Source organism: Rhinoderma darwinii, chromosome 9, assembly GCF_050947455.1.
Source record: "Rhinoderma darwinii isolate aRhiDar2 chromosome 9, aRhiDar2.hap1, whole genome shotgun sequence".
NCBI lineage: Eukaryota > Metazoa > Chordata > Amphibia > Anura > Rhinodermatidae > Rhinoderma > Rhinoderma darwinii.
In genome coordinates, this window is record NC_134695.1 from 57,792,175 (window position 1) to 57,816,481 (window position 24,307).

The window sequence follows — 24,307 nt, forward strand, 5'->3', positions numbered from 1 at the left end:
CTTCTATAGGTTGTATATAGGCTGCAACAGTATGTTCTAACTGTAATATAGACAATATATAGTGGAACATAGATATTATATACAAATAGATAAATAGATATGAGCTAGCTGCCAGATTATATATATATAGACAGACAAATATATAGATACTTTTTTTTAAATATACGATATAAATATAGCAGAAGTCCACTTTTTGCGCAGAGAATAGTAAAACAAATGTTGCAAAATGTAATAATGATAATAATAATAATCTAATGCTGGTGATGATAACAAATTGTTTTAATACATATTATATTACTATAAGTAGCAAAAAAACCAGATAGATAGATAGATAGATAGATAGATAGATAGATAGATAGATAGATAGATAGATACATAGATAGATACATAGATAGATAGATAGATGATAGATAGATCGATCTTGTATATAACGTAACAATAAAATACAATAGACTAAAAGCCATGGACCTACCTTGGTTCCTGATACTTTGCTGGTTCTCCAAGCAGTTGGACAAGTAAGGAGCATTGGTGAACATCCTCGGCTGCCCAGTTGACGCCTGGCTTGGAGGGGGTGCACTAAATGCCCCATACCTGCAGGCTCCAGCAGCTGTGCCAGTGAACTGCCCAGAGAAGTGGACAGTGAAGGCGCTGAGACATTGATCCTCATGGAGATCCGGGTTCCAGCTGGGCTCCTGCTTGATAAAAGAGTGTGGAGCGAGAGAACTGTATGGAGCACCTGGGGGGAAGTCCAGAACTGGTGCCCACTGCCCACTGCTGCTAACTGGCATGTTACAGCTACTGTTCCCGGAGAGAGAAGAGACAGGGGGGAGCAGGGTGTTCATGTCCCTCACATCAGACCCCATTTGAATACTACAGGGACTGATGCTGGACTCCAAGCTGATAGGAGATCACTGCTGGGATGGTGGAGTCCAATCAATAGTCCAGCTCCACCGCCAACAGCAATATGTGTTGATAATTCCCTGGGATATCACTGCTCTCACTATGACCAGAGTCATACAAGAGCTGTGGAGAGTGGGAGCTGCCTCTCCTTGTGTCTCCTACTTGCCAGGTCCCTAATGCTCTAATAGGGGCTTCTCCTCACTGGGAGGTGGAGCCCCAGCCCCATCTCCATTCATACACATCCCCTGGTATCCACATCACAGGCTTCTATCACTACTCTCCTGAACTGAGCCAGACCCCAGCCTCAGAGAAAGAAGAAAGAGAAGGGGGAGGGAGGGTGATCATTTACCCCAATTATAAAAAATGCTAGTGATACATTTGAGTCATTGATGAGCTAAAAAAAATGACAAGACTGGGCTGTGTGGTGCTTCAAGGAGACTCCGGGAATTAATTGGGACCTGTAAGTATTTAGTAAGAATGAAATGATATTAACTTTTCGGGAAATGGGATAACTAAATATACGTGTATTCGTGGAGGCAAAGTAATTTTTTCTTTCCAGTACAACGATAGATAGATGGATAGATAGATAGATAGATAGATAGATAGATAGATAGATAGATAGATAGATAGATAGATAGATAGATAGATAGATAGATAGATAGATAGATAGATAGATAGATAGATGATAGATAGATAGATAGATAGATAGATAGATAGATAGATAGATAGATAGATAGATAGATAGATAGATAGATAGATAGATAGATAGATAGATAGATAGATAGATATGTTTGTATTATTACTGTTATTACTATTATGATAACTATTATTATATAAATATAGGTAAATACCAGCTAAGGATCTGTATATTTAGTGACCATCTTTGCTTCTGCATAAATAGACAAGATGCTCTCAGGAGATAGGGATCTGTCAGCTATCAATTAGCCGGAGTGGCATGTCCTTAATTTCACATTATACGATAATGAACTTTCACCTTCTTCCTATCACTTATTAGTGTCACTTGTTGCTGCACTTTCACACGCTCCTGGGGGGTTGTGTGCCCCCTGTGATCCAGCAGCACCAGCCATTATCACTGGATAACATCATTATAATATACAGGATGGGACAGGAGCAGTCATCAACAAGTGACCCCACAACTATGTACCAGAGCGTGAAAACGGAGAAATAAAGGAATTCATGAATTCATTATTAATCAATCTAATATTACTAATTAAAATAATCTACAACAGAATTCCAGCAGTTTCACAACATTTTATTTTCAATTGTATCAAAAATTGTTTTATTCTGTATATTATTATATGTACCTCGTTATTGCTTTTGACTCACAAAGCGTCGGATATTATAACATTACGCTTTACAACTATTTATTTACTGTTGGGGGGAAATTATGGACATAAATTACTCTTATTATTGCTACACAAAAAGAAAAATAGAATTTAAAAATATCTGTGCTCAAAGTCGTTAAAAATATATAAAAATATTATACTTTTATTATTTTTCTATCTATCTTTATTATAATGTAAAATATATGTATATTATAATGTAATATAATATCGTTTATATTATATAATAAATATATATATTTAACAAATGTTTAGGTAACTTTCGCTGTTATAATTTGCTATAAAGAATCCACCATTTTCAGTACATAATTAGACAATTTTAGATGCATTAGCAATTAATAATATAGAAAATAACTAATTTTCAGTAGTACATAACATTATTATTATTAATAATAATAATAATAATAATAATAATAATAATAATAATAATAATAATTAGGTAGTATTGTTAGTGATATTTTTATGATTATGATGATTATTATTATTATTATTGTTGTTGTTATTGTTAGCAACTGTTATTTTTTTATTTTATAAATGTATTGTTTTTTTAATTTTGTTATTGATAATTTAAGAATTGTAACCTTATTTTATAACAAATCTCTCCACTCTGCGAGTATTGGAATGACAGATGTATGTTCCTAAATTGTATAACACTCTCAGATGCTGAGATACAGGATGAGGGAATACTTAGAATATCTATCTATCTATCTATCTATCTATCTATCTATCTATCTATCTATCTATCTATCTATCTATCTATCTATCTATCTATCTATCTATCTATCTATCTATCTATCATTTTCCACTTTCTCTATTTATCTCTCTTTACCACTATCCATTCCTCCTGTATATTTTACAATCTGCTAGAACATCTCTTACAGAAAGGCAATTAGTAAGTGCACTGGATGTCTATGTAATTGGGTGGCTTTCTCCCTATGTCCCCTCCCCTCTCCATGAGGTCTGTGGTCAGTAATCAATGAATAGTGTAATAAAGGATTGTAGTGGAGTCAATTTGCCGGTCAATTAAGCAGCCCCTGCCATTGTGAAGCCCGTGCATTGATTTAATATCCAGCAGGGGAATTATAGCCGCCCTGTGTTAATTGGCAGACACATTTACCTCCATTTCCTCGTATTGAAAAGCACTACAAGGTTACCGGACCAAAAATAGAGCAGTTATTGTAGCAGAGCTATTTTCTGTCCGGGCATGAATGTCAAGGTCAGTGGGGACTAAATAACAACTTCATTCACAGGTTTGGGGATCACTGGGGAATAGAGAAGAAGTTCATGGGGAGCGTCCCGACAGCAATACAGAGTGTGCGCCTATATTTACAATATATGTGAGCTCATAAAATGTGTCCATATAGCCTGTCTATGAAAATATAAGTAAATGTGCCTATATATATATATATATATATATATATATATATATATATATATATATACATATATATATACATATATATATACATATATATATATATAAATAAAATAATTCACATATGTATTTCTATATATTACACACACACACATGTACAAATCTATACATATTTATAAATATGTGTGTGTATGTATATATTTATATACTCCACACATATATAAACATATATGTGTGCATATATATATATATATATACTCCACAGACATATATATCATATATAATATATATATATATATATATATATATATATATATATATATATATATATATATACTGATTGACCATAACATTAAAACCACCTGCCTAGGGGCAGCGCCAGACGTGGTGGAATTGCTCTGGAATTCCGCTATGGCCAGTCTGCTGTGGAAATCCGCAGCGGACATTTTCTCCATTGGTTTCCACACCTTTTTAGTTAGGTTCGTGCACACATGGCGGAAAACTCCGCTGCGGACCATAGGCTGCGGTGCGAAATTTGGTGTTCGCAGCATACACTGGCTGTTGCGGACGTGTAGCGGACTTATTACGGAATTTCTCCATTGACTTCAATAGAGTTTCAAAATTCTGCAATGAAATCCGCAGATGTTATGTGTGTTGCGTTGCATATTGGTTTTACAAACAGGATATTTCTTCATTCTGGCTGGACCTATGTGTTTCGAGGTCTCTAGCCAGACTGTGATGAAATGTTTTAAAAGACAGCAGGAAATACTCTTCACCTGAATACGCAACGGCTAATCCGCATCAATTTACTGCACATTTTAGGCAAAGCCGCAACAGAATCTGCAGATTATGTGCGGCATTGATGCGGACAGTGTCGGCAGAAATACGCCACGTCTGGCCATGCCCTAATATTGTATACCCCCTTGTGCCGCCAGAACAGCTCTGGCCTATTAAAGCATGGATTCCACAAGACCTCTGAAGGTTCCTGTGTTATTTGGTACCAAGATGTTAGCAGTAGATCCTTTAAGTCCTGTAAGTTTCGAGGTGGATGAGATGGATGAGACTTGTTTTTCTAGCACATGCCACAGATGATCGATCAGATTGAGATCTGGGAAATTTGGAGGTCTTCAACGCCTTTAATAGTTTATCATGTTCCTCAAACCATTCCTGAACAATTTCTGCAGTATGGCAAAAGCATTATCCTGCTGAAAGAAGTTGGTACGTGTCAAAGTAACATCCACATGAATGCCAGGACCCAAGATTTCCCAGCAGAACATTGCCCAGAGCATCACACTGCCTCCGCCGGCTTGTCTTCTTCCCATAGTGCATCCCAGTGCCATCTCTTCGCCAGGTAAGTGACACACAAGCACCCGACCGCGTCCACATAATGTAAAAGAAAACGTGATTCATCAGACCAGGCACCTTCTTCCAATGCTCCATGCTCCAGTTCTGATGCTCACATGCCCATTCTAGGCACTTTTGGCAGTGGACAGGGGTCAGCGTGGGCACTCTGACCAGTCCAAAGCATCACAGCTCCAAACCCAGCAAGCTGTGATGCTCTGTGTGTTCTGACATCTTTCTATCATTACCAGCAGTAACTGTTGAACAATTTGCGCTACAGTAGCTCTTCTTTGGGATCAGACCAGATGGGCTAGCCTTCAGTCTTCAAGCGCATCAATAAGCCTTGGACACCCATGACCCAGTAGCCAGTTCACTGGTTTTCCTTTCTTGACCCACTTTTGGTAGGTACTAACTACTGCATACTGAGAACACCCCACAAGACCTGCCGTTTTGGAGATGCTCTGACCCAGTCATCTAGGAATCACAATTTGTCTCTTGACAAAGTCACTCAGATTCTTAGGCTGAGTTTACATGGTGCATTTTTTTTAGTGCATTTTAAGAATGCTTTTTTACATTTTGGTAGTTAATCTCCAATGCCTCTCAATGGGAATTTCTCAACCAAAACAAAAATTATTGCATTCTAAATTCGAAACAAAAAAAGCACCATGTGAACTCAGTCTTATACTTGCCCATTTTTCCTGCTTCCAACATATCAACTGCAAGAACTTAAAGAGGCTCTGTCACCACATTATAAGTGCCCTATCTTTCACATAATGTGATCGGCGCTGTAATGTAGGTGACAGCAGTGTTTTTTATTTAGAAAAACGATCTATTTTCACCAAGTTATGAGTGATTTTAGCTTTATGCTAATGAGTTTATTAATGCCCAACTGGATGTGTTTTTACTTTTGACCTCCAGCCAGGACAGGATGTCTATTCACAATCCCGACACTTCGGTAACGTTTGTGTGTGACTTACAGCACATTGAGATCACGTTGTGCTGTCATTTACAGCATGATCTCGTTACCGAAGTGTCGGGATTGTGAATAGACATTCCGTCCTGGTTGGACGTGATGTCTATTCACTGTCAAGACACTTCAGTAATGTTATAGTGTGTTTATGTGACTGCAGATAGTGAACAACGCAGGATCACTATGTGCTGATTACATGAATGGGGAGAAGTGTATGACGCTGATTGGTCACTGATTGGTCAGCGTCATACACTTCTCTGTACAACGCCCACTTGGTCAAAAGTAAAAACACGCCCAGTTGGGCATTCAGAAATTAATTAGCATAAATCTAAAATCACTCATAACTTGGTGAAAATAGATCGTTTTTCTAAATAAAAAACACTGTCACCTACATTACAGCACCGATCACATTATGTAGAAGATAGGGCACTTATAATGTGGTGACAGAGCCCCTTTAAGGCCCTTTTACACTGGCCAATTATCGGGCAAACGAGCATTCATAGAACGCTCATTGCCAATAATTTTCCTGTGTAAACAGGGCAACGATCAGCCAATGAACGAGCAAATGCTCGTTCATTGGCTGATTGCATAGTTTTAAATGCATAAACGTTTATCGTTGTCAGCAGCACATCTCTCTGTGTAAACAGGGAGAGGCGCTGCCAACATGATAGAAATGTATGGGGACGAGCGATCGGAGTAACAATCGCTTGTCCCCATACTGGCTCCTTGTGAAAGGAACAAACGAGCGCCAATCAACAAGCTGTATCATTTATCGGCGCTCGTTTACACGGTCCACTTCGGGCCGTGTAATGCCACCTTAAGGGTATGTGCACACGATAACTGCAATTACGTCTGAAATTACGGAGCTGTTTTCAGGAGAAAACAGCTCCTGAATTTAAGACGTAATTGCATGTACTCGCGTTTTACGAGGCATCTTTTACAGACGTAATTTGGAGCTGTTCTTCATTGAAGTCAATGAAAAACGGCTCCAATTACGTCCCAAGAAGTGTCCTGCACTTCTTTTGACGAGGCTGTAATTTTACGCGTCGTCTTTTGACAGCGACGCGTAAAATGACAGGTCGTCGGCACAGAACATCGTAAACCCATTGAAAGCAATGGGCAGATGTTTGCCAACGTTTTGGAGCCATTTTTTCAGACGTAATTTGAGGCGTAAAACGCCTCCATTATGTCTGAAAATAGGTTGTGTGAACCCAGCCTTAGGGCATGGCCAGACATGGCGGAATTGCTCTGGAATTCCGCTGCGATAGATACTCCGGAGCGGAAATCCGCAGCGGACCCGTTTCTCCATTGCCTTCCACAGCTTTTTAGTAGGGTTCGTTTGCACGTTGCGGACAATTCCGCTGCGGAGCATAGGCTGCGGTGCGGAATTTGGTGTCCGCAGCATACAATGGTTATTGCGGACGTGTGGCTGACTTGTTGCGGACTCATTGCGGAATTTCTCCATTGACTTCAATGGAGATTCAAAATTCCGCAATGAAGTCCGCAGATGTTATGTGTACTGCGGAGCGTATTGGTTTTACTAACATGACATTTCTTCATTCTGGCTGGACCTATGTGTATTTGTAGGTCTACAGCCAGACTGAGGAAGTCAATGGGGCTCCCATAATTACGGGTGACTACGTGTGTGCACCTGTAATTACGGGAGCGTTGCTAGGCGACGTCAGTAAATAGTCACTGTCCAGGGTGCTGAAAGAGTTAAACGATCGGCAGTAACTGTTTCTGCACCCTGGACAGTGACTTCTGATCACAAGATACAGCAACCTGTAAAAAAAAATAGAAGTTCATACTTACCGAGAACTCCCTGCTTCTTCCTCCAGTCCAGCTTCCCAGGATGACGTTTCAGTCTAAGTGACGGCTGCAGCCACTCACAGGCCAATCACAGGCTGCAGCGGTCACATGGACTGCCGCGTCATCCAGGGAGGTCAGGCTGGATGCTGAAAGAGGGACACGTCACCAAGACAACGGCCGGTAAGTATGAATTTATTTTTACTTTTACTAGGGAAAGGGCTGTCCCTTCTCTCTATCCTGCACTGATAGAGAGAAGGGAAGTACTTTCACCTCAATACGCAACGGCTAGTCCGCATCAATTTTAATGCCCATTTTGGGCAGATCCACAACAGAATCTGCAATGCAGATTCTGTGTGGCATTGATGCGGACAGTGGCGGAAGAAATACGCCACGTCTGGTCATGCCCTTACTGTTCAATTCAGTTCACCTATCACTAGTTTTAATGTTATGGCTGATCAGTGTGGATAGAAGATAGATAGATAGATAGATAGATAGATAGATAGATAGATAGATAGATAGATAGATAGATAGATAGATAGATAGATAGATAGATAGATAGATAGATAGATAGATAGATAGATAGATAGATAGATAGATGATAGATAGATAGATAGATAGATAGATAGATAGATAGATTTCCCATTAATATGTCTATAAATAATATTAGAATCACATTCTGATGTCAGAACCTGACAATTATACAGAGATAAGTGGTGCTACATTGACACTGCTTATCTCTTCCTGCAGGAGAGGTCTGTCACAGATTACTTTTGCAGAAAGTTACTTCTGTACAACCACTGATTGACTGACATGTAGTGATCCCTCTTTCTTTTTGTTAAAAAAAAGAGAATAGGTTCTTCAGCAGCTGCAGTGTTGTTTATACAGTTCTGTAACCCAGTTGTTGCAGAACATCATAAAACACAGACATCTCAGCGGCTGCAGATCTTTTTTTAGAAAAGGATGAAGCGCTTCAATCAATTAATGGTATACAAAGAGTTTCAGAGGTGTGTATTATAAAGAATAATATACCTCCTACTATAAATTAGAAGAATATAAGAGGTCACCTTCATGTTCCGTGACCTGTACACAGGGCAGGTTTTATAGAAAATGGGGCAATGGGCATCAAGCAGAGTAGGGTCCCCCACTAGCCATTTTTAGACCGTTTTTCTTGTAGTTTCACAGTACCTGAATGCTGTCATATAATACTTAATAATAATAATGCCATATAATACTAAATAACACAGCCATACAATACTAAATAATACTGCCATACAATACTAAATAATACTGCCATACAATACTAAATAATACTGCCATATAAGGCTATGTTCACACGGGGTCTTTTGCCGAGTTTTTTGACGCGGAAACCGCGTCGCAAAACTCGGCAGAAACGGCCCGAGAACGCCTCCCATTGATTTCAATGGGAGGCGTCGGCGTCTTTTTCCCGCGAGCAGTAAAACTGCCTCGCGGGAAAAAGAAGCGACATGCCCTATCTTCGGGCGCTTCCGCCTCCGACCTCCCATTGACTTCAATGGGAGGCAGGAGAAAGCGTGTTTTCTGCCCGCGGCGCTCAATGGCCGCGGGCGAAAAACGGCGCGATCATTGCTATTCACACGGAGTATTTTGGGGGAGGAATATCTGCCTCAAAATTCCGTTTGGAGCTTTGAGGCAGATATTCCTCCCCCAAAATACTCCGTGTGAACATAGCCTAATACTAAATAATACTGCCATATAATACTAAATAATACTGCCATATAATACTAAATAATACTGCCATATAATACTTATAAGGGTATGTTCACACGCAAACGTAAAATACATCTGAAATTATGGAGCTGCTTTCAGGCGAAAACAGCTCCAGAATTTCAGACGTTTTTGCAAGTGCAGGCGTTTTTCGCGGTGTCCATTACGGACGTAATTGTAGCTGTTTTTCAATGGAGGCAATGAAAAACGGCTCCAATTACGACGTCCCAAGAAGTGACATGCACTTCTTTGAGGCGGCCGTCTTTTGACAGCAGTGCGTAAAAAAAAAAGCCCGTCTGCACAGAACACCATAAGACCCACTGAATTCCATGGGCAGATTTTTGCCAACGGTTTGGAGCCGATTTTTCGGCCGTAATTCCAGGCGAAAAACGCCTGAATTACCTCCGTAAATAGGGCGTGTGAACATACCCTTATTGCTGCCATAAAATACAAAATAATACTGCCATATATTGCCCACACAATACAGATATTCAATGCCTAAATAATACCTCCAAACAATGTCAAATAATACTACCATATATTGCCCACACAACACTATAATATATTTCCAGTCCACTCCTCAGGGCCACTTTGGAAACGAGGGTCCTGGAAAATTGCCCAGTTTGCCATCTCCACTGGCCCTGCCTGTAAAAATATACACCCTGTGCTTTTTTATGATGACAGATGGGGACTTCTGATATCCTTAAAATTTACAGTAGGGAGTGCATTATTATTATTATTATTATTATATATATATAAAATTCATATACCTATGTGGATCTTGTAATTTATTGTATTAGGAGCATATATGCCACCGCAGGTGTTTGGGAGCTAATCATGTTCTGCCACTGCTGAGGTTTTTAATTCTACCAGAGCTGTCTGCCCTTTATCTATCATTTAGGAAATAGTCTGGAGGGATTTGTGTTTCCTTTCACTATTGGTGCCGCACTTCTGCCTACAATCAGCTCTATAAATCTTACAGGCACCTATAGATATCTGTTCACACTGATAAGTCATAACACAGGGAATCTGTCTCCTCTCAAAAGTGTGTGTCCATGTTAGGGATCCTCTTCCAGTACACATACCAGTATATAACATGCCGCCTCTTATAACCTGAACTGGGGCTGCACATTGCAGTGTGTGATAGATTGTACATCGCTATTGTAGTAGAATGGAAATGCATTTTTAGCTATAAGGCTGGGTTCACACGTGGCGGAATTTCACTTGAATTCCGCTGCGGACACTCCGCAGCGTTAATCCGCAGCGGAGCCGTTTCTCCATTGACTTCCACTTCTATTTAGAAGTGTTCGTTTAGACGATGCGTAAAATTCCGCTGCGGAGCATAGGCTGCGGAGCGGAATTTGGTGTCCGCAGCATGCTCTGTCTGTTGCGGACCAGTGGCGGACTGGTTGCGGACTCATGGCGGAATTTCTCCATTGACTTCAATGGAGATTCTAAATTCCGCAATGAAGTCTGCAGCTGTCATGCACATGTTATGTGTGCTGCGGATGCGTCTTGCTTTTTTGACATGACATTTCTTCATTCTGGCTGGACCTATGTATTTCTAGGTCTACAGCCAGACTGAGGAAGTCAATGGGGCTCCCGTAATTACGGGAGCGTTGCTAGGAGACGTCAGTAAATAGTCACTGTCCATGGTGCTGAAAGAGTTAAGCGATCGGCATTAACTGTTTCTGCACCCTGGACAGTGACTACCGATCCCAATATACAGCAACCTGTCAAAAAATAGAAGTTCATACTTACCGAGAACTCCCTGCTTCTGTCTCCAGTCCGGCTTCCCAGGATGACGTTTCAGTCTAAGTGACGGCTGCAGCCAATCACAGGCTGCAGCGGTCACATGGACTGCCGCATCATCCAGGGAGGTCGGGCTGGATGCCGAAAGAGGGACGCGTCACCAAGACAACGGCCGGTAAGTATGACATTCGTTTACTTTCACTCGGGAAAGTGCTGTCCCTTCTCTCTATCCTGCACTGATAGAGAGAAGGGAAGCACTTTTACCGCAGTCCGCAGCAGCTAGTCCGCATCAATTTATTGCACATTTTGGGCAGATCCGCAGCTGTAATCCGCAACCCGGATTAGGTGCGGCATTGATGCGGAGAGTTGCGGAGGAAATTCCGCCACGTCTGGCCATGCCCTAACAATCAAATTAGTAAAAAAAAAAACAAAAAAAACTAAAAGCAATAAATTGTGCGTGATACATACCAGTATACTACAGTCTAGGCTTTCCTTCACCTGGGGCAAAAATTCATTTCACTGCTCTAACACTGCATCTAAAAACCATCTAGAAAAAAAGAGTGGCTTGTTGGCGCCCTCCTGGCGCTAAGCCCCCTCCACCATCTAAGCACCTGATTCTGGTCACAAATGTATCCATAGACTGGAGAATTTGGCCATGTTCAGACGTGGCAGAATTTTTCCGCTGCAAATGTTGGTGACTGGGGGGCAATTATTCAACGAATCTGCACCAACATTTGCATATTTTACAGGTAAGGGCACATTCAGACGTGGCGGAATAGCTGTTAAAGTCCGCAGTGGAATTCTGCAGCAGCCGTTTTTTAAATTTCTTTCTATACATTTTTAGGAAACTTGGTTCAGACGTTGCAGAAAATAACTGTGCGGAAATTAGGCTGCGGTGCAGATTTTTCCCTCCGCAGCGTGCTCATTACATTGCGGGGAAGAGGAATTTCACTGCGGATTTCAGCCTTTGCAATGCAAAAACTGAAATCTGTGGAAAGTCCGCTGTGATATCTGCAACGTCTGACTTACCTGTCAAATCTGTAAATGTTGCTGCAGATTAGTTGCGTAATTGCCCCAAATCTGCACCAACATTTGCAGCGGAAAAGTTCTGCGATGTCTGAACGTGGCCTAACTGTGTTATACTGTACAGTATATGTGTATATAATTATGTTATATTTCCAAGGTGTAGTATTATGTTATATTTCCGTAGTATAGCATAATATATTTACATAGAATAGTATTATACTATATTTCCACAGTATTGTAATATTTCCAAAGTATGCTATTATTTTAAATCTCCATAGTAAAAGTATCATATTAGATGTCCATGTTATGTTATATTTCCATAGTATTAGATTAGATACTCTCAGTATAGTATTATGTAATATTTTTATAGTATACGATTATGTTATATTATATTTTCATAGTAAATATATTTCCATAATATAGTATTGTATTATATTTCTATTGTATTATATTTACACAGTAATATGTTATATTTCCATAGTATTATATTATATTCTATACTATAATATTGTTATATTTCCATTGTGTAGTATTATGTTATATTTCCATAATATATTATTATAGGTCACTAGTAAAGCATTATATTTCCATAGTATATGTTACATAGTAAGGGGTTCCGTATCAGCTTTCCGTCAGGGGAACCAATGAACAAAACCCTGCCTGAAACAAACGGAAACCATAGGTTTCCATTTGCATCACCATTGATATCAATGGTGACGGATCCGGTGCAAATGGTTTCCATTTGTCTCCGTTGTGCAAGGGTTCCGTCATTTGTTCCGTCATTTTGACGGAAGCAGTACTGTAGTCGACTGCGCTAAAAATAACGGAACCCTTGCACCACGGAGACGAATGGAAACCAGATCCGTCCCCATTGTAATCAATTGTGATGCAAACGGAAACCTACGGTTTCCATTTTTTTTTTTCAGCTCAGACGGGATGCCTGGACGGAGCCCTGACGCAGATGTAAAATTTTAAGGGCACGTTCAGACATAGAGGATTTTCTGCGAAATTCTGCGGTAGACAGGCCAAAGTGGATATCTGCAGCAGACATTTTTTCTTTTGGTTTCTATAGTTTTAGTTAAGTTAGTGCAGACGTTGCAGAAAACACTCAATATCACAAATATCTAGAAACAATATTTTTCTTGTTTATTAACGTGATTATTGTTACTTTTATCCTTCGTGTTAATAATCAGAAAGTGTAGGTGGTCACGTATGTAAAACGAAAATATTAATTATGAATAGGGCAAAGAAGACTTTAGATCGGGGTACACAACCTTTTCTGGTTTGAGGGCCACTCGCAAGGGCTGCAATAAAGCTTAAAGGGGTTTTCCCATCTTAGACATTCATACATATTGACAGTATAAGTCATAAATGTAGGTGGGGGTTCCACTTCTGGGACTTCCAATTTTGAAGTGAATGGGACTCTCTTGCTCTCCGTTTGGAGACCAGGTGGTTATGCATTCCAGCTACACAGTGTACCCCATAACAATGTCAGACACACAGTCCCCCCATAATGGTACCAGCCACAAAGTGTCCACTATTAGTGCCAGCCACACATTATCCCCCCCTTTACTGCCAGTTGCATAGTACACCATTAGTACTTACCTGTTCCTGTGCTGTACACTGCATCTGTTCTCTCTGACATGGTAGATACATGAGAGCAGCAAAAAAAGGCTTCCACGTATATCTTGCAATACCTGCACTGAGATCTATCAGTGCAAGGAAGAGAGAACGCAGCTGCCGCCTAGTGACGGCACAGTTCTGTGCATCGGAAGAGAAAAAGTCTGTCTGTATTCCAATGGTTGGGGGCTGCACAAAACGGCATTGAGGGTCCCAGCTTTAGATTATCACCAGAACGGTCTCATTAAATATATCTGATTTTGCCAACAAGTATCTGAAGTTGGAAAAAGACATGAGATGGAACTGGTCATCACATGGACAACGAATTGTCGGTCAACAATATTTTTGGCCAATAGCATTACAAACATAATGGACAGTGAAAGACAAGGATCATCAGATACAACAATGGATGAACCCTGGGGGGTCCTTCAGATTATGACGGACTACTTGCTAGAAAATCCAAGATGGCGGCTAATTTGAGCAAAAACCCATATGTCAGACCATCGTCAGCCTGCTGGACCAAAGGAAACAAAACAATGGCGACAATTAGCATGGTCAGAGTAATACATCATAGCAGACAATTATCTTATGTCTATGGCCACCAATTTAATGTCTATGGTCTCCTTAATGAGATAACAAGATTATTAATTTGTGAAAGATAATGGGGCTATACAGAGACTGTCAGTGCCATATATAATTTCGTCTTACCATATAACCTAATATAATTGGAACATACTCAGAAGTTAAAGGGGTATTCCAACCATAGATATGTATGGTGTATCCATAGACTGTAACGGAGAGCGTAGCGCACCTGCTCGGTCTGCTCTCTCCTCCCGATATCGGCTGCCACCGGCCACTTAAAATTGCGCAACAGGGTTGACACGACCTCCATATTCCCTCCACCTATCACCAATTGGTCTGTGGTTGGAAAACCCCTTTATTAGACAATGTCAAGTAAGAGAACAAAACTAGGAACATTTATGGTGGAGTGTTTAACAATCCAGTTCTAAAGTACTCACATCAGTGTAATTTTCCATTGTTCAGTGAGATGTAGTTCAAGGTTGTGCTCACACATGGCGTTGTCGACACTTTTGAGGTGGCTTTACAAAACACTTGTTACCATTTTATTTCTTCTTTTAAACCATTCTTTGGCTGTGTTCACATGAAAAATCAAAAACGACTGAAAATGGCAGAGCTGTTTTCAAGGGAAAACAGCTTCCGATTTTCAGCCGTTTTTGTAGCCGAAAACTTTTTTTGAGTTGTTTTCGGAGCTGCTTGTGCATTGACACAATGAAAAACAGCTTCAAAAACGTCTCAAGATGTGACATGCTCCTTCTTTTTACGGGGCGTCTTTTTACGCGCCGTTTTTAAAAACAGTGGCGTCAAAAAATGTCCTGTTCTTTTGGCATCTATCGGGCTAATATAGGTCAGTATATATTTTTTGGAGGATGGAATAGCATAGAATGCGCTGTTCTACCACGATGGATCCACAAAAAAGCATACACCTCACTGTATACTTTTTTTTAATAGGGACCTTACGTGTGAATTATGCCACTGTAGGGTATAAGTCACAGGCATCCGTTTAATGTATACGTCACAGGCTTTTCAATAGCCTTTCATGATATATACATTAAACGGATATCATTATAGTCTATGGGTGACGTATGCGTTAAACATATGCCTAAAAGTGTCACCCATCGCCCATAGTCTTTAATGGTATCCATTGAACGTATACGTCATTAACAGGGTCGTGAGTTTATGACGTATATGTTTAACATTTATATAAATTCATGCGTGTGAACCCGGCCTTCAACAGCGATCAACCTCAATTATTTTTCCCGTACACGCGTCATTCCCGGCACAGAGGAACATGTAAGAAAATCCAGCTAACACTTTACTACTAGATGACGCTTTCCTTTCATTCTGCTTTAATACCGCAAAGATAAAGAATTCAGCTAGAACACAATAGAACCTGAACTTCATATATTATTCTGAGATCAGAAGGAGCGTGCACATAGGGAGTAAGTCTCCCACTGCCCCCTACTTTAAACTTTGGCATATTGTCATCAACATCTGAAGACTGGAGAGTTGGATCCTGTTAGGCCCTCTCCACCGGGGGATTTGAATCACTCTCCGCCTGTCTATATTGTACTTCCTCTGTAACCTTACAAGCAATGTACAACTGTAAAAACAGGCAGGAGACCAGCTATCTGTCAGGACTGTGAAGGAACTTAGTAGAGTAATAAATAGTGCCTATGACCTCCCGGTGGCCTTTACTCGAACCAAACTATGCACATACTCCATCCTACAGTGAACGTTATTGGTCTGAGAATTCCAACATGCACCTGAAAGACAAATGAACGCGGAATTAATGAACAGACAGAGCTCATTATCAAACGCTACATGGTGTGGGCCCAATAGCTGCTGAATTCTCGAGATCAGTCCTACGGCGTCAGTGCAAAAATTTGGACCTCTTATAACACAAAAAGTTAATATGTTATGAGATGGTAAGGTATGTGGACATCCATCTCTCACATAAATCATGGCACTGCTAGGGTGATTGGGGATGGGCACTTATGGCACCATTGTCTGCTCTGGATGAATGATGTGTTTTATGTGGAAGTCCATTATCAGCTGTGCTTCTTTGATGTTCTTTTTTTCTGAGGACCTAGAGATAAAGAGAAGAGAAAAAAATGATAAAGTTACGGGTGAGGAAAGAAAACAGCACCTTGCATGGTAATAGTCAAAGATGAGAGAAGGATCCTGCCCCGATTCCAAGTTGTTTTCAAACTTAGGCAGTTTTCAGAAGTTTTGGTGTGTGTGTGGGGGGGGGGGCATTCTTGTCTTCACAATAAAATTGACTTTAGAAGGGATGCCAAGATGAACTACATCTAACATGTATAAAACAATAAAACAAAATATGTAAAAGTGTACAGTATATTATTATACAGTGCTTATAAAAAGTATTTAACCCTCTATAGCTTTTTAAATGAGTTGTCTGATTTGGAAAGTTCTGTTTTGTTAGAAGTGTTTCCTGATGATAAGCAGAGTATCCCCGGAGATCAGCTGTAATCTGTGGGGGACCCCAGCAACATGTATTCAATTTCCCTACAGCACTTCCACAGGGGAAATAAGGAATTACACAGTTCCCATTAAAATGATTGGGCTGTCCATGTAATGCACAGACATGCCTGGTCCTCCAAAAGGAAGAGATGCTTTTTGTAGCCCCTGAATTCCTAAACCATAGGTTTTTACGATCTCATAAAGTGATGGCAAATAGCTGGGATATACCATCAATTTCTGATCGGTGGGGCTCCAAAACCCACTCATCCTGAGAATGAAAGGTCTGCAGTGCTGGTTTAGTGCTGGGCCACCTTCAAAGTGTTCCCTGGACAACGCAATGGGGCTGTGCTGAAGTTCCCTGTACAGCAGGTGGCTGCGAGCGACGCTGTGCAGGGAAAAACAATATAAGGGCATGACCAGACGTGTTTCTGCCGTCACTGTCCGCATCAATGCCGCACATAATCTGCGTTGCAGATTCTGTTGCGGCTCTGCCTAAAATGGGCAGGAAATTGATGCGGACTAGCCGTTGCGTATTCAGGTGAAGACTACTTCCCTCCTCTCTATCAGTGCAGGATAGAGAGAAGGGACAGCACTTTCCCTAGTAAAAGTAAAAGAAATTCATACTTACCCGGCTGTTGTCTTGGTGACGCGTCCCTCTTTCGACATACAGCACGACCTCCCTGAATGACGCGGCAGTCCATGTGACCGCTGCAGCCTGTGATTGGCCTGTGAGTGGCTGCAGCCGTCACTTGGACTGAAATGTCATCCCGGGAGGCCGGACTGGAGGAAGAAGCAGGGATGTCTTGGTAAGTAGGAACTTCTATTTTTTTTTACAGGTTAATCTATATTGTGATCGGAAGTCACTATCCAGGGTGCTGAAACAGTTACTGCCGATCGTTTAACTCTTTCAGCACCCTGGACAGCACGCCTAGCAACGCTCCCGTAATTACGGGTGCACACACGTAGTCACCCGTAATTACGGGCGCCCCATTGACTTCTATGGGCCTGCCCGTGCCGTAATAACGGCCCGTGATTACGGGCGTTTTTACGTTAGTGTGCATGGGGCCTCAGTCTGGCTATAGACCTAGAAATACATAGGTCCAGCCAGAATGAAGAAATATCATGTTTTTTTTCATGTGTTCTTCATTCATATACAAAGTTGCATTTAGAATTCTGCTTGTTTTGCTCGGACCAGACATCAGTTTATTTGCATTCAGATGTCGGTCATGTGACTTAACTGCTAAATTCTAGTGTCTCATGGACATGGGCATATTAGGGCACTGTACAAGTCCCGGGCTGTATGATCTTGTATACGGGAGAATATATTTCCATAATACTGCTCTATACGGAGCAGCATATGACGGCATACATGCGACTATGCTTCTGTAGTATGAAGCCACAGGGACTCCGTGTGCCTCCTTACAGCCTCCATGGCTCTATCATGTGAATGAGGCAAAAATATTTAACCGTCACCACAGCTCCCACAATGCACTGCTCAGATTTCTGAATTTACCTTACAGTCTAAACAGCCAATAACACATCATGTAATTAAAAAGTGTCACTACATAAGTAAAGCAAATGATTTACAAGGTGACAACTTTTTGTGTACACTTAAAGGGGTTTTCCTACTAATCACATTTATTACTTATCCGCAGGAAAGGAGATAAATGTATGATCGCTGGGGACCCCACCACTGAACCGCCACTGATCACTAGAACGGTGGTCCTGACCAAGTAGTGGACTCATGCCACTCACACTTGACACATGCTGCACACACAACATTTAGATGCTGGATACATGCCGCATATGTGCCCCTGACACTAAGGACACATGCCAAACACTGGCTGCGGCTCACCCGTAACATTCTGCTGCATCACTGGGTCTCTTAAGTAACCCATGGATGCAGCATCAGCAGCCAAAGGCATCGCTAGGGTCTTAAGAGATCAGGGTCACAAGCCCCAAGACATATATTTTGCCCACTCCTTCTATGCCAAATATATATTGAAGACAACATATCTATATGACTGCAACCTCTATAGCTGCACCACTCAATAGGATTATATACAGCGCCTCAGCAGACAGTGTCACACATGATAGGGTTAGATACAGGGCCTCAGCAGACAGTATCACGCGATAAGCTTAGATACACGGTCTCAGCAAACAGTATGACACATGATAGGCTAAGATACACCAGCTCAGCAGACAGTATTACACATGATATGCTTAGATATAGATACTCAGCAGACAGTATCCATATACTTACCCTGTCTGCTCCTGAGTTCGTTCCTCTTCAGCTCCGGGAGTAGCACTGGGTCCTCTTTGGCTCCGAGCCCAGTGCTGGGTCTGCAACTGCAACCACTGCAACCCCTATAGCTATTCCACTGCACACTGGGCACATAACGCACATGCACCACTCACACTGGACACATACCGTACATGCACCACTCACACTGGACATACGCCGACATTCACCACTCACACTGGACACATACCGTACATGCACCAATCACACTGGACATACGCCGCACATGCACCACTCACACTGGACATACGCCGTCATGCACCACACACACTGGACACATGCCGCACATGCACCACTCATACTGGACACATGCCGCACATGCACCACACACACTGGACACATGCCGCACATGCACCACTCACACTGGACACATGCCGCACATGCACCACTCACACTGGACACATGCCGCACATTCACCACTCACACTGCGCACATGTCGCACATGCACCACTCAGACTGGGCACATGCCGCACATGCACCACTCACACTGGACACATGCCGCACATGCACCACTCACACTGGGCACATGCCGCACCTTCACCACTCACACTGCGCACATGCCGCACATTCACCACTCACACTGGACACATGCCGCACATGCACCAATCACACTGGACATACGCCGCACATGCACCACTCACACTGGACATACGCCGTCATGCACCACTCACACTGGACATACGCCGCACATGCACCACTCATACTGGACACATGCCGCACATGCACCACACACACTGGACACATGCCGCACGTGCACCACTCACACTGGACACATGCCGCACATGCACCACACACACTGGACACATGCCGCACATGCACCACTCACACTGGACACATGCCGCACATGCACCACTCACACTGGACACATGCCGCACATTCACCACTCACACTGCGCACATGCCGCACATGCACCACTCACACTGGGCACATGCCGCACATGCACCACTCACACTGGACACATGCCGCACATGCACCACTCACACTGGGCACATGCCGCACATTCACCACTCACACTGCGCACATGCCGCACATTCACCACTCACACTGGACACATGCCGCACATGCACCACTCACACTGGACACATACCGCACATGCACCACTCACACTGGGCACATGCCGCACATTCACCACTCACACTGGACACATGCCGCACATGCACCACTCACACTGGACACATGCCGCACATGCACCCACTCATGCTGGATATATTCAAATGTCACACATGCTTATGTCACAAAGCTAGAATCAATGCAAGCAGGAGAGCAACATCTCTTGCTGAAACAAAACCCCGCCTTCAATATGCGTAAGCTCCGCCCACTCATTATGCAAAGCCCCTTCGAGGCGCTGTGAAATCTAAAGTCACTGTACTCTCCATGGTCTTGGGAATTAATTGTTTCTACAAAACTACTTCTCACTAGACTGATTATCAAGGCAGAAAGGGCCCCACATCCACTCCGCACAGGTGGTATGTCCGTCCTCTGCTAGTGTCTTCTTATGTGGCAGAGGGGCATTTGTGCCCCCCTAGGCACTAGCAACCAGTTGCAACTGCTACATTTGGCACCCTTTACAGCTACGTCCCTGATGCAGACTCATAGGCTCATGTGTCTCAGAGTGGTGTCTGTTATGTATTGATGTTTCGTTTTGCAGCATGAAGCCAGCCAGGCATTTGGATTTTTACAAATGACTTGATGGGTTGTAATCCCCTCCACTGTAGGTGCTGCAAAAAACGACACTAAATAGATAGCTTCAACTTCAAAACGGAGTCAAAAACATTTAGCGGTTATTTGTGGCCCTCTCTATTATTTCACCGTAAATCTTTTCAATTCTGGAACTAATTACACAGAGGATATGTCTCAATTTGTTCTACATTAATGCCATAGTCGGGGCTATAACCAGAGATGATTCTCAGCTTCATGAAGTTGATGAACTGAGACTAGCACAGGGCTAAATAACCATCTGGAATTTCAGTCTGAGGTTACAGGGAAGAGCCCCTGACCCCACGTTCAACTTTTCTTAGAGAAAAAACAGTACAGAACATAAACACTGCACCTGTAGGAAGAGGGGAGTAAAAAAAATAAATCTAATTAGCATTATTTATTATTATTAATCATAATTAACAGCTATCATTATTATCAATAATCAGTTAATATAATTATTATTATTATTAATATTTGTTATTTTTGAATTATTAAAAATGTTCTTATATTAATTTGTTTAATATTAGTAATAATAATATAAAATAATAATTTATAATTAAATATATAATAAATAGTACATATTTTATAGAATTATTATTAGTGATTAAGAATAATTCTATTATATTATAGCATTTATTATTAGTTTTATTATTATGATTATTTGTAATAATTATAATATAATAATAATAGAAAAGTGAAAATAATACTTATTATAACTATTATTGATAAATAGAAAATATTACTATTAATAGTAATAAAATTTGAATAGTTATAAAATAATTATTAAGTATTATTTTATTATGTTATAGTATTAATTATTTGTACTAATAAAAGTAATAATAATAATATGTAATAATTTTATTATAACCATTATAAGGATTTGTTATTATTATTAAATTGTAAACTTAGTTTTATTATTATTATAATATTGTTAATATAAATAAAATACTAATAAAGATAAAATAAAACAATTAGGTATAGTCCACAAGTAACGGAAAAAAGTAGCAGACATTCTGCTGCGGAAAAAAACGCACCATTTGCTGCGTTTTTCTCAATGTTGGGAGATGGCAAACGCAGAAATTCAATCCACTTTCCGCAGCAGGAATTGACAAAAAATACGCACCGCAGCTCAATTTCTAGTCTGAATTTTTACGAAGCGTGTGGATGAGATTTGTTCAATCTCACCCACTTTGCTACTACTGTATTCTGCTGCGTATTTTCTGTCCGTAATTCCGGACGGAAAATATGCAGCAATTCCGATACGTCCTTATGGTTAAAATATAATTGTTAATTATTATTTTGTTATAATGTAGCATTTTTATTATTGTTATTAATAATAGTCATCATATAAAATAATACTTAAATATTTAATTTATTATAACTATTATTATTAGCATTATTATTACTAATTACTAATATACAGTATACTATGAATTATTTGAATTTCTAATTAATTATATTAATGATAATGGATAATCACATATAAAGTAATAAAACAATTACATAAATACATTAATAGCAGACATTATACATAATAAAGTTTCTAGTTTCTACTTTATAATAATAATAATATACAAATGATGGTGAAATCATCACAACTTAAGAAGTCATTATAACACCTTGGGTCAGATTTTCCCTGCCTTCTTCCTTTGGTTCATGACATCATCAGTGCCTGGATAAAGCATGGCCCAACCAGAGGTGTAACTTGAAGTTTCTGGACCCATGCAAAATCTATAACAGTGCCACAGCAAGAGCTGGAGAGAGGACAGCGTGTGTGCGCGCGCACGCGCAGCTCAGAGCCTGCGTGCATGCGCACGCACGCTCTTACTCACTCTTCTGCTCTCGGCAGACAAGTACAAGACTGTGTGATCTCTCGCGGCTCCGAGCTGCGCATGCACACGCACACGCTCTCCTCTCTCCAACTCTTTCTGTGGCACTGTCGGTAGCGGATTGGACATTGTCACAGGGATGTTACACGCCCCCTTGTCAGTACACGCCCCATTGACAGTTCAAGGGGTTAATTAAATATCGGGCGCCAAATATCTAAATAACGGAGGAGGGTAGGAAAAAAATGTAAAGTGTCCCAGGGTTTGTGCAGCCCACCCTATTACATGCTGCACTCAGCTGCTCATATATGGGCAGGTGAATGGTTCTCTTTAACGCAAACAAGGTTCTTCTGACCCTTGCCTAAGTATCAGTTCCTGTTATTGGATCCTGTCTCTAGCCTTTATATTTTCTTTAGTAGCCTGCCTGTGTTTGACCTAGTTTCTTGTGTTTGAACTCTGCCTCGCCCCTAGAATTTGTCACCTTCTGTTCGCCTCTTAGGGTATGTTCACACGAGGGCGTCCGTTACGGCTGAAAATACGGGGATGTTTCAGCCTGAAAACATCCCCGTAATTTCAGCCGTACAGGCATGTGCAGGCGCTTGAACGCCGCGTCCATTACGGCCGTAATTAGCGCTGCTATTCATTGGAGTCAATGAATAACGGCTCCAATTACGGCCAAAGAAGTGACAGGTCACTTCTTTGACGCGGGCGTCTATTTACGCACCGTTATTTGACAGCGGCGCGTAAATATACGCCTCGTGTGAACAGACAAACGTCTGCCCATTGCTTTCAATGGGCAGATGTTTGTCAGCGCTATTGAGGCGCTATTTTCAGACGTATTTCGGGGCAAAAACGCCCGAATTACGTCCGTAAATAGGCCGTGTGAACATACCCTTAGTTTGCCCATTCGCTTGGACTTCTGGCTCTGCCTCAGCTTCACCTATGAATATGTTGCCTCTTGCTGATCACCCTGTTCTGACACACGGCTGCCGTTTGGGCTCCCTCCGAGTCCTATGCTTTAATTGCTGTTGCGTCTTGCTGCCAATCGGTGACTATTTTGAGGACCATGACCTTGGGATCCGACCGGTTAAGTCCGAATTTTCTTGTGGGAGTTTGTGGTGAAGAAAGGGAGGAAACGTTAGACTCCATACCTCACTTTAGTCAGCGCCAGAATGTTTGCAGTGCCATGGTTACAAGGTTCACCTACTTACCAGAATAGAGATGATAAACACAGTGAAGTCATAAGAAAGGGTGATCGCACACAGTGATGTCACAGCATGGGGATAATATTCATGCTGATGTCAGAACAGGAAAGATGTTACAGAACAGGGATAATAAACATAGTTTTCTTACAGCAAAAGGCTGAATATAGTCATAACATAGAGATAATAAACACTGCCGTTGGGACTTCTAAGCCACTAGAGCTCAGGTGTGTGTAACCTCAACACCCCTTATTGTTATAGCTCGTCCTCTAACTGGTGAAGAGGATTTATCAAGGCTGCACTGGTTGGTATTATG

The 24,307-nt window shown here is 41.3% G+C and overlaps 2 protein-coding genes across 4 annotated transcripts in view; one reads left to right on the forward strand and one right to left on the reverse strand.

Annotated features, from left to right (window-relative positions):
* The window catches only part of WT1 (WT1 transcription factor), a 41,256-nt gene extending 40,166 nt beyond the window's left edge, over positions 1-1,090 (reverse strand). For 2 of the 3 annotated variants that reach the window (XM_075837756.1, XM_075837754.1), the window contains exon 1: positions 473-1,087. In XM_075837756.1, coding sequence (XP_075693871.1) covers positions 473-863 — 391 coding nt within the window. In that variant the 5' untranslated portion in view covers positions 864-1,087. Of the gene's footprint in view, positions 1-472 lie in introns of all 3 variants that reach the window. The other variant, XM_075837755.1, reaches the window with a different exon arrangement.
* Positions 1,091-1,177: 87 nt separating this feature from the next.
* The window catches only part of EIF3M (eukaryotic translation initiation factor 3 subunit M), an 81,819-nt gene continuing 58,689 nt past the window's right edge, over positions 1,178-24,307 (forward strand). The window contains exon 1 of the mRNA XM_075837758.1: positions 1,178-1,360. The gene's annotated coding sequence lies outside the window, so the exon portion shown is untranslated. The remainder of the gene's footprint in view (positions 1,361-24,307) is intronic.